At 35.3% G+C, this 12,087-nt stretch overlaps 1 protein-coding gene across 1 annotated transcript in view; it reads right to left on the bottom strand.

Moving 5' to 3' along the window:
* The window catches only part of CDH10 (cadherin 10), a 128,838-nt gene that overhangs the window by 70,381 nt on the left and 46,370 nt on the right, over nucleotides 1-12,087 (bottom strand). Inside the window, exon 2 of the mRNA XM_037529178.2 lies at nucleotides 4,735-5,091. Within this exon, the coding sequence (XP_037385075.1) occupies nucleotides 4,735-4,965 (231 nt within the window). The 5' untranslated portion in view covers nucleotides 4,966-5,091. The remainder of the gene's footprint in view (nucleotides 1-4,734; nucleotides 5,092-12,087) is intronic.

Genomic DNA, 12,087 nt, shown 5'->3' with positions numbered 1-12,087 from the left:
AAGAGATTTTAATTTGTGGAAATTGTTCTGTGCCAGTTTTACTCAAAAGATTAGGCAGTACATTGGACCATGTGGCCAGATCAAAGATGGCGTCTGAGGGCACTTGGCGTGCTCTTGTAAAATTCAGACTTTCTTGTTGCTAGGACTTTGGAACTTTTTTTTTTCTTTCTTTTTGTAATCTCTACTGTCTCATTAGCATTTCTAAAGGCAATAATGGTTCTTCAGTGGTATGTTGCTTTGTCTTTGGCAACTTCCTGCTCTCTGCCTGACGGTTTTGCAAGCCAACTGTGGAGCAGTGGTGTTTTAATTAGCAAATGTATGCCTGGGTGTTAAGGAAAGAGTAGCCTTAAGCAGTAACTGGTAATCGCTGGTATCCTTGATGGATTCTTGGAGATAACTTGAATTTTTGCAAAGTCTGGATCAGAAAAATTAACAAGATTTTGTCTGAGTCTGAAAGGATTTTCTGCTGTGAATTTTGTCTACACAATTTGTTTTGGGCATGTTTGCCATTTTGAATACTGGATTTGTTCAATTGCTGGTGTAAGACAAGATTCTAAGTTTCTGCTTCCTACTGAGGAAGGTCTGTTATGGAAAGCACTCTTTAGGGTGCATCATGTAACTGTACCAGGTTTTCATACCTGTGTTGTTGTTGTCCCTCCCTAGTGTGGGGGAGTTGTAATCTGTGCTTAGATGTTTAATCTGCTCTTTCAGCTTCTGTCCCAGAGTGGCTAACAGAAGTAAGGAGATGATTCCTTTTAATTGAAAGTTAATTACTGATATTTTGATTTTGCTTTTTCGGGTTCTATTCCAGGAAACCCAAGGAGTGCCCGGTGGCTAACAAGAGATGACTCCTTTTGCTTGAAAGTTAACTGTTACTTTTATTCTTTCAGTTGCTGTACAGAATACCCCAGGATTGACTTCCAATAAAAAGTCTTCAACACTAAAAACCCTAAGGTGATAAACAAGGTCATGTAACTCTTGTGATTAATAAAACTTTTCCTTCCTATTTCCAAAGTCTTAGGTTTGCAGGATGACAACTGGAAATTTTTCTGCCAGCAACACTCCACATTTTTTTTGGACTTTGACATTTTTTTTTCTGAGCCTATGGAGTAAAACTGCAGTTACATAACATATTCTACGTGGCATAACAAAAAAAAAAAAAAACTGTCTTTGTCTATACGTTGTATGTCTGTATGTCCTTGTGTCTAACTGTCTTGACCTCCAGTGATCAACGAATTGATATACATGGTGCCCATAGACGTTGGAAAGGAAAAAAAAAAAAAGAGTCTCCAGTTATGAGAAAAACAAAAAGTTATGGTTTGATTGTCAACATTGTGCTACTGAACTAAGCCGGTGCCTTCATAGAGATTGAATATTGTTGTTTCTGTTAATTTTCTGATATTTATGGCAAAGCTTCCCAGAAATCTAAATTCAAGTACAAATTTGGTAGCCTGTCATTTGACAGATGCAAGGAAATTTTGTGGAACCTCAGTAGAGCTCCTGAGACACTCCACGAAGTTTCTCCTTTTCCTCCTGGGAAGGCATTACATGAATTTGTTCTATTTGGCTTTTACCTAATGAAGTAAAACTGGAAGGGAAGCATAGTCACTTGGGAAAATGGTAAAACTTTGGTATGTACAAAATGTTAACAGTAGTATCTGGTATGTATGTAAATTGTCAATGGTGATTGTCACCTTGTAATATTGTATAATTCAATTGTTTCACATCTACAGAAATTGTTTCCGGAAATATAGGGAGAAAAGGTCTCAACAGATTCCTATTGATGGAACTGTTGAGAGGAAAAAACTTTCCTACAAAGGACTGAATAGACCTGGAAATACACCTGACATTTACTAAGGTTTCTTTGACATACTGGAAATTTTTTTTATGCATTCTGTCCTGAATCCACAAAGTTTTTGTTTTGTTTTGTTTTGTTTTGAGTAACCAGGATCTGCAGAAAGGTTGTAATTTTTTTTCCAGCAAAACTAACTTGTCACATTTTCTCTCCCCTTGATAACAACACAGCATACAAATAGTGGTAGTAATTTTTGCTACTTATCTTAGAGTCTGTTTTTGCATAACTTCCATAGGGATTTTGTCTGTTTTAACAAAAAAATTGGACGTGAGTTTGATTGTGTGGCTTTGTGTGGAGTTCTTCCAAAAAGTTGAAAAAGAGCTGAACCAAGAAGAGGACAACCTGTTTGCCTTGTTTGTAGGGTTCCAGAGACCTCCAAAGAAGGTGAGGAAGCTTGCCTCCATTGGCAGGACTGGACAACCCGGCCAACAAAAAGTCCCTGGTACCCTCGAGAAGAGGAAAGCCCAGGTGGAATCTGATGAGACCAACTTTATACCTGAAGCCTACATCGACTGGATGCCACCGGTTCGCTCTTATCCTGTGTGGAGTATTTCAACAAAGCCAGCTAAAAATTGCTGTTATTTTCTGCCCTGTGATTTTATGCAAAAATAGGAAAAATGGTTTAAAAGTACATTTAGTTTGCAAACTTTTGCTTTGCTGTTAAAAGTTTGGGATCAAGGTTGAGAAAATTTGTCTTTTATATCAGTTGAACCATTTTAAGATTTTTTTTTTCCCTGTGATTTTGATATATTTGCTATCTTGTTTTAGCCAATTCTCCAGATTTTTTTTTTCTTTTGGCTTGGATAATGGACTATTTTTAAGTAATGAAACTGTCATACTGGACATTCATGGACAATGCTGCTGACTAATTGTTGCTTCTCTTACACACATTGTAACCCTGAAAAAAAGACTGTCTCCTAAGATTACACCCTGAGATCTGTGCCACCATAGATATGGTGGAATAAAAATTAAAAGGGGGGATTGCAACAGGGTGGTCCCCAGGAAAGGGGGAGGTTCCCTGCCCCACCCAAGGGAGGGTGGAGCTGAGCAGGAAGAGAAGAAGCTGCAGGAAGAGACGGAGGAGGGAAGCCGGATGGAGCAAGGAGACCTGGAGGAGGCGCGTGGAGCCTAGAGACACGTGAAGAAACTGCGCTTGTCTTTTGGTCGTGGACTGGGTGACACAGATGTGGGTGAGACCCATGGGGAGGTGACAATGGCAGCTTTTATCTTGATGTTGATTTTGCTCTTTTCCTTCCGGGCTTGTCTGGTTGTTTGTGACCCTTTTCTGTGGGTCCCCACTGGAAGATGCTTTAGACTTGTGGCAGGCTTTGGGGCCTTGTTCTGGGCCAATCCCATATGGATGGAGTTTTACCCACGAGGGGATGGGTAACTTTGGATGCTTCATTTAGAAACTAGACTCTTTGCCTTACCTGTATTGTTTCCTAGTTTTTATTAAAGTTCCTTCCCATTAAAGTGTCATATGTTTTGTGTTGATGCGGCGGATGGCAGAACCCATTTAGAATAGGCAGGTTTGCGGGGTTTGGGCTGCCCCTCTCCTTGTCCTATAACAGTTTCATAAACTAAATTGTTGCCTATTGGGAAAACCATAAAATTTGCTTTAACCCTCTGATCTTAGGCATCCAGTCTGAAGAGACCTAGGATAATTTCACCACTGAATGCATTCTGGTAATATTGCTTAGGATGCTATTTCTTTTAATTCTCATTGTTGTCAATAAGATATTTAACCTTTCTGGTCATCCTCACACATTGCCAATCATTTTTTTTTTAATTAAAATAATGGGAGTGTGAGAAAACACATCAAAATATTTTAAAATCAATGAACATGTATTGTCTCAAAAGTAGTCTCTTCTTAGAGGTCAACAAGTAATTTCTTCTTTTAGCACGACTTTAATTATTTGAATAAAGCTGTCAAAGTTAGGTTATTGCAAAAGTCACCAACAAAGTAATGTATCCATCAAAATTTATACCATTAAAACATGATGTTTTGATGTGATTTTTATCTATTCTCTTCTCATTAGTGTGCTTAATTTCTTTTTTTTTCCTTTGACATATTTTCCTAAAGGTTCAAAAAAATGATAATCTGTTAAAATGAATTATTTCTTAAGACATTATTTATCTTCATTTGGATTTAGATTGTGGCAAGAAGGAAAATTGGAAATTAATACAATCTAATATAAAAAAAAGCATTTATTGTTACTTGTATATCCAATTCTCATTCCATTACTGACCACAACTAATTTCCTCACTAACTTTTATAATTAAAATAAAACAAAAAATCTCTGTATTGCAAAACACCATATTGCAATACATAAATTGCTTTTACATGCATATATTGCTATTTATTTTATACTTATATCAATGTATCCACAGTGGGACTTAAGAAAAAAATGAGATATCTCGAATAAGTTTTCTTATAAATATACAATTTTGGAATCTAGCTCACATTTTTAATATTTGCGTTCTCATTCTGCAAAAATTAACTAAGTTTTATATATCTCTCTTCTTAGGAAAAGACAATAGCAATATGATTGCTCTACAGTAAATATATCGTATACATAGTCATTGTAAATGACTATATTGACACACACTTCTCTTATTATCATTTATTTCTAACTACAGATTTTTCAATTACAAATGTTAATCCATGATTTAGTGAGCAGAATTAATTCTAGCAAATAAATTGCTATATTCATGCCACAATTTTTTTTTAAATATAATTTGCATTCCATCAACAAAAATTATTTTAGGGTAGCTACAAATCAAATTTATAAGAATGATTATCTTGGTGATTTTCAAATTTTCCTTCCTGAGACAAGAAAGGAAAGAATAAAATGTTTGCCATTTCAATGCAGACTTACCTTGCCGACGTATTGATAATCAGATCCTGTATATTCCTCCAGTAAGAAAAATTGATTCCACATCCAACCACGTTTTTGACGATGCAGAATTTTGCCATCACTCCTCGGTACCCGTGTACCTAAAATTCTTTGCTGGGGCACAGGAGTCCTTCTGAACACCATTTCTGGAGAACAGAAATGTGGCAGGCATACCCAGAGTAGACACAGTAGCAAAAATTGATATATTGTCATAGTTTGCTTTTTGACAATTCTCAACGTGGATGAAGAAAAAGCAGTGCTAATTTGTTGATATTACTGCTTTTCAACTGGTTTCCAACATTTCATCTATGTTTTGGACACATTTTCAAAAGCTTCAAACTAAAGAAAGAAATAAAAATAAAAGTCAGTTGACAATTTTATGAACATCTCATGTCATTTTAAAGTGACAAAGATTTATTAATAATAGAAACCAAAATATTTACTTTCCTTCTTTTACATAATAAAAAGATTAGTTTCAGGAAACATTGCTTGTTGAGTAACATGTTTACAATTTAAGAAATGATAGTTTTAAATAATTCCTTTCAAACAAAGTCTAAGGAAAAGATACATTTAGGCTTTTATATATTTTTTTCCTTTGACATTTCAACAGCTTTCAGGAATTATAATCCCTATAAAGTGTAAAGATGCTGTTACTTTTGTAAGACAACTTTTCTAGAGTAATTTAGCATGCATTAAAATTTTGAAAGCAATTTAGTGATATAAATAAACTACAGAAAACAGGAAACATGCATCTTTTGTACAACATAATGATATTTAAATGTTTTTTTAAGCAATATAATTTCTTTAGCTAATGTTGCTCAAAGGTGAAAGAAAAGACAAAAATAAAAATAGGAGAGTCTTTGAAGACCTCTCCTCTCTTTTCTCTTAGGTTGATCTGTGGACCTCCTTGAGTTTCACAGAGTAGGAAAAAAACACCACTAGAGTAAATCAATATGAAATACAATTAGTACTACTGAGTAGAAGGATTTATTCATGTTGTCAGTTATGCCTTTGACACATTGCACAATTTGTGCATTCACTAACTGCACCCACTGCCACTAAGCCTGCTTTGCAACTATTTTAGTAACAGAATGTCCCAGTTAACTCCATTAAAATGTAAATCAGATTATGTCACTTCTCTTCATAAAAATACTTCAATGTTTTCTCATTTAAACTTTGATAAAATCTAAATCCTAACAAGAATCTGTAACTCTGCTCTCACTTTCAAGTCTGCTAATCAGTTCTCTGACCTCATGTTTTATTTCAATCGCCCACTTCATGATTCCATACTGACTCTTCAGCCAAATTGTTCTCTTTGTCTTAGTTTGCAAACACTTCATATGCTCTTTTTCTCAACCAGGAAGAGCTGTTCCCTCTGCCTGGAATGCTCTTCTTATAGGTAGGTACCAACTTAGGGAGATGTCCTGCTTCTTTCTTTCATGTCTCTCTTGAAATGCAACCTAACATTGTATAAATACAAAGGTACAACTTTTGTTATATATTCTTTCTCCTTGCTATAATTCCATGATGGAAGGGAATTTTGCTCTTTTCTGCTGTGTTCACAGCACCTAGAATAGACTCATGCACATAACAAATGCTCAGATTGAATGAATGGATCAATTGATTCAGAAGCTTAATACAATTATGTCCTCTGTGTGTGTGTGTGTATATATATATATATATATACACACAAACAATTATGTATGGAGATACCGTAATTTTTAAAATGTGCTCTATGGATTAAACTTTTTGTTAGCTCTGGCTTTAGGATATAAAATATTTGCTATAAAAATTGGTTTGGGCACCAAAAAAATTGAGGTTCCACATGTGCAATGTGGCAATGCCTTCAAAAGTACTCCAGCATTTACAGTGATGCTTTCATTTACAATAATGTGTAAGCAAATCTGTTTATTTGTTGCTATTTTATTATTAAGAAGATTTAAAGGTCAATACAAACTTGTTTTAGAAATAAGATTAATGGTGAAGCAGTATTTCCTTGGAGTATATTAAATGACAGCAGAGCTCTCTGTAACAAGTGAAGCATTCAACATGATAGATGTAAACTGCATTAAAATACGTCATGTAATGCTATACTTGGAGTATAGAAATTATCTGATGCATAAAATGATTTTACATTACAGAGCAGTGACTTTACAGAAACTCAAAGTGACTGGATTCTAAGAGAACATTTACCAAAACATGTTTGTCATTTTATTCATCAGGACATTCTAGATGGTATTCTCTAGAAATAAATTCTGTTTCTAAGAGTTAGGGGAGAATTTGTATAACTGAAATTTTCTCTTTTCTATAAAAGCTTTACAATTTATTGAAACAAGAGCCACTCTCATTTCATTTCCTTTTTATTTGAAATGCTTGCTGGCAACTATATGCTATATTGGTGATAATTTTTAATATAATTATAACTTTATTTTTAATTTTAGAAGCCTAAGCCCCATATTTTGGAGAAGGATTAATGGGGATGTTCTTTTTTTTTTTTTTTTTAAGGATTTTTTTTTTAGAGGCATGTTTTTTATTTTTATTTATTTATTTGTTTGTTTTGTTTATACATGCACTGGGTACAGTCAGAAGTGCGGGAGGGTGAGAGAATTCACCAGAGCCAGAGCAGGGGAGCAGAACAGGCAGAAGGACCGAAGTGCACTGCTGAGGGGAGCAGCGGGGGGCAGGAGAGGTCTGCGCGCCATGTGGGACCCTCCTCCCGTGGCCGGGGAGCAGCCGGGGATCGAACCGCCATCGCAGAGGCCGCGGGCAGCTTCGCAACCCAGCGCTCAACCGCTGCGCCACCGGGGAGGCCCAATGGAGATGTTCTTAATAAAAGTTTTTAGTAAGTAATTGGGGATCCACATATACATGGGATTTTTTTATTTGTAGTTCAAATTTCTTGCATTTATTGCTACATTTTCTGAAGAATTTACAGAAAAGGGTATCATTATATACCGATTTAAGAAAACTAAAATACATTTAAATATATTTTACTCAAAGGTTATTTGATAAAAGCACTTCAAACAATTCAAGATTAAATAACATGAGATGCAAACATTTGTAATTTTTATATTAAATTGATTGATGAAATTTCTTCTTTATTCAATTGGGCTTTTGGTGCCATATCTAAGAACCTTTGCCTAATTTAAGTTCAGAAAGATTTTTACTTATTTTTTTTTGGAAGTTTATAGTTTTAGTTCTTACATTTAGGACTATAGTCCAATTTGAAACAAATTTGATATGTGGTCCATGATATGAATTGAAGATTTTTGTTTTACAAATGAATATTCAATTGTTCAATATCATTTGTTTAAAACACCATCCTCTTTCTCCATTGAATTACCTTTGTGTTTTTGTCAAAAATGTTATCTATAAGTTAAGTTTATTTTTAGACTCTATTCCACTTGATCTATTTGTCTATCTTTATAGTTAATCACACACTGTCTTGATTATTTTAATTCATAATTCTTAAAATCAGATAATGCTAGCTCTCCACTTTTAATTTTCTTTTAAAATTTGATTTACATATTTTAGGTATTTTATATTTCCACATAAATTTTATAATTACCTTGCAATTTAAAGGTAAAAACCTATGGGGATTTTGATTGAGATTTGCACTGTCTTTTTAGATGAATTTGGGGAAAATGGACATCATTGCAAGCCGACACTCCTTAACTATGGACACTGTATATCAATCTCTCCAACCTAAGGAGGGAGAAAAAACTGGCAAACACTTGTGACGTTCACAGTCCAGAGACATGTGCTCGCTAAAAGACTGAAAACTAATGGTAGGCTTGCCTGACCCATACCTAACCATTCCATTACTAAAAGGCTATGTATAGCATTTCTATTTCCAGCCAGTATCATCTCTGACTCTCAAAAAAATGATGACAAGTTATACCAAAAGGCAAAGACAAACAAACAACAGAAACAGTAAGCATCAGAACCAGACATGACAGAGATGTTGGAATTACAGAGCGGGAATTTTAAATAACTGATAAATATGCTAGATGCTCTAATGGAGAAAGTAACAGCATGTAAGAATGTATGGACAATGTATGCAGAAATGGAGTTCCTAAGAAAGAACTAAAAAGAAATTCAAGATCTAAAAGCACTATAACAAAAAAAAAAAATGCCTTTGATGGGCTCATTTGAATAAAGAATTGAATAAAGAATAAAGAATAAAGAATTGAATAAAGAATCACTGAGCAAGAGGATATATCAACAGAATCCTCTAAAACCTAATGATTTTCCTTAAACCTTTATCCAATCTTACAGAATGTACAAAGAGTTAGCTCCAAGGTAAACAATGGGCTTTGAGAGATTGCATTGTTTCAATGCAGGTTTATCCTTGGTACAGAATTCTGATGAATAATAATGAATTTAATCTGGGAGGCTATGCATGTGTGGATGTAGTGGGTATGTGGGGCATCTCTAAAATGATAATTGATTACACACAAAATGAAATAAAGATAGGAAATTATGTGAAATAAATCAATAGTTCATTTGTCCAATGTCAATTCTTCCTAAGTTTGTTCTAAGTAACTAGAAGTCTATTTATAAGCCTTTCCAAAACATTGATCCTTCATTATAAATAAGACAAATCATCATTCTTCCAGTAACCTGACTCAAAATACAGAATGTCTTTGATGCTTCCATTTAACCAAGTAAAACACTTTCTGGGCACTCCCCCTTTTTTTTTTTTTTTTTTTTCTTCCAGACTCTGAGTTCTGTCTTTCATTCCCCAATGTGCCACTGCAGTATTTTAAGTCATTTTATGCAAAAGAGTGTACAATACCTACTAGCACACTTTCTTAACCTTTTTTTAAAAAAAAAATATTTATTTTATACAAGAACCAGGGTACAGGCCAGATGCACAGGAGGGTGAGAGGATTCACCAGAGATAGAGCAGGGAACAGAACAGGCAGACTGATGAAACACACTGCCAAGGGGAGCAGTGGGCGAGACAGGAGAGGTCTGCCACGCCATATGGGACCCTCGCCGGCCGGTGGGGATCGAACCTGCTCTGTAGAGACTGTGGACATCTTCACAGCGTGGCGCTCAACTGCCTGTACCTCCAGGGGAGGCCCACGCTTTCTTAACCTTAATCTTTTTTTATTTAAAATATATCCTGGGCCACCCCTGGTGGCGCAGGTGGTTTAGCGCCACGCTGTGAAGCTGTCCACGGTCTCTGCAGTGCAGGTTCGATCCCTGCCGGCCAGCGAGGGTCCCACATGGTGTGGCAGACCTCTCCTGTCTCACCCACTGCTCCCCTCAGCAGTGTATTTCAGTCAGTCTGTCTGTTCTGTTCCCTGCTCTGTCTCTGGTGAATCCTCTCACCCTCCCGCACATCTGGCCTGCCCGGGTTCATGTATAAAATAAATAAGTAAATAAATCTTTTAAAAAATTAAAATATATCCTACAAGGTATTCACCAAATTACCTTGCTAAGACCCACTTCATCAAGACCCAAATCATCTAAAAGTTTTCAACATGTCTACTTCTAGAATGAAAACACCTAAACTTCATGATTCACTATAATATTTGGAACCGGATTATTTTGAAAAAAGTATTTCACATTATAATTTATTTAAATTAAAGTTGACACCTCTTTTTTTTTAAGATTTATTTATTTATGCATATAAAAACTGGGGCATAGGCCAGAGGCATGGGGGAGGGGGGTTGGGGAGGGAGGGTGAGAGGATTCACCAGAGACAGAGTGGGGAGCAGAACAGGCAGATCTACTGAAATACACTGTTGAGGGGAGCAGCAGGAGAAACAGGAGAGGTCTGCTGTGCCATGTGGGTCATCTCCCTGGTGGAGGAATCAACTCATGCTGCAGTGGCTGGCAATAGCTTGTTAGCACTGTCTTTAATCCCTACACCACCAGAGAGGCCCAACACATAACTTCTTACATGTATTACTACTCCTCCATTAATATATAATTGTGAGTCTTTTCTATGTGATTATACTTTATTGAATTTTCCTCACTGGGGATTAATAGCATATTGAGATAGATAGATTAGATAGATATCAACAAACATTTCTTGAATTTTGAGTTAAGTAATTAATATGTTTGTTTATAAAAGAATCTTCATTACCAGATTGTTCTATTTATGTTTTAAAAAATAAAGTTTTAGAATATGAACATATTACATAAAGGAGCTTTTCCTTGTTTTTAATTGTAACATTATTATATTAATCAAGTGAACTAGAACACAACCTATCTCCTGGAATAAACATGCTAGAAATTAATGAAATTTTATAATGTCATTTCCTGCTAATAAATTTCACATTCAAGATAACCTTTCAAAACCACATTTCCTTATTTAACCTGAAAAATCATTTAATATAAATATCACATGAAGTTTAAGAATTATTAAACCTTCCCTTAGCAGTCTGTACTCCCGGAATTCTTCCAGACCAGAACTCCTCAAATTTTAATGTACCTTCACTCTCCTGGAGCTCTAGTTAAATATCTGTGCTCTCATCTAGCAAACCTGGGATGGGGCACAGCATTTTGTATCTCTAATAATTTCTACTGTAATGCAAAGGAGGCAGGACTACATGCTTTGAATATCGAAGCTACAGACCCCTTCAAACCGCTAGTCATCTCCAGAATGTGTTTATCACTTTACCCAGCTTAAGTCTCACAGCCTAGCTAGGCAGCCTATTATACAGGGGGCAGGGTGAAGGAAGGATGGAGTATACTACTGTGGAAGATCAAATCATTATTACTCAATGATCAGTTCATTTCTGGAAAGTTTTAAACTGGAAGTACCTATTTGCTTGAAGACAGAACATACTATAGCAATTATCCTCTTGGTCATAGGACAAGACGTATTTTCCTTTATATATAAACTTGAAAGCAGTGGTCTCACTGAATCTTATTTTATGTTTACAAAAACAGTTTTAATTTTCTTCTGAAATACCACAAACATTATTTTCTCTATAACCTGCTAAGGTTATTACACAGGAATACAAGAATAGCTGATCACAGAATATGATAGAAAAGGCATTTTGACACATCTCAATTATTAATTAAGTTGTCACACATCACAGGTGATCAATTAAACTGTACTCCATCCTTGCATACAAAAGGAATTAGTCATTCTTCAGTCAGTTGATCATGTTGATTAGGATCTTAATGTACCAGCCTTTTTCACTTTAATTTTACCACTCATAATTGTAATGAAAAATGCTAAAGATTATTGAGACCAAGCCCCAGCCTCTGTGGATAAACAATTTTAATCCTTTTAGAGTTTCATTGCACCAATACAGTGTAATGAAATTTCAACATTGGGAAATAAAGGAACATTTTTCAGGTATGTTTATA

This window comes from Talpa occidentalis, unplaced genomic scaffold (genome assembly GCF_014898055.3).
Source record: "Talpa occidentalis isolate TD23 unplaced genomic scaffold, MPIMG_talOcc4v2.1 talOcc4.6, whole genome shotgun sequence".
NCBI lineage: Eukaryota > Metazoa > Chordata > Mammalia > Eulipotyphla > Talpidae > Talpa > Talpa occidentalis.
The sequence above is the reverse complement of the archived record's forward strand: the minus strand, read 5'-3'. Positions and strand labels throughout refer to the sequence as shown.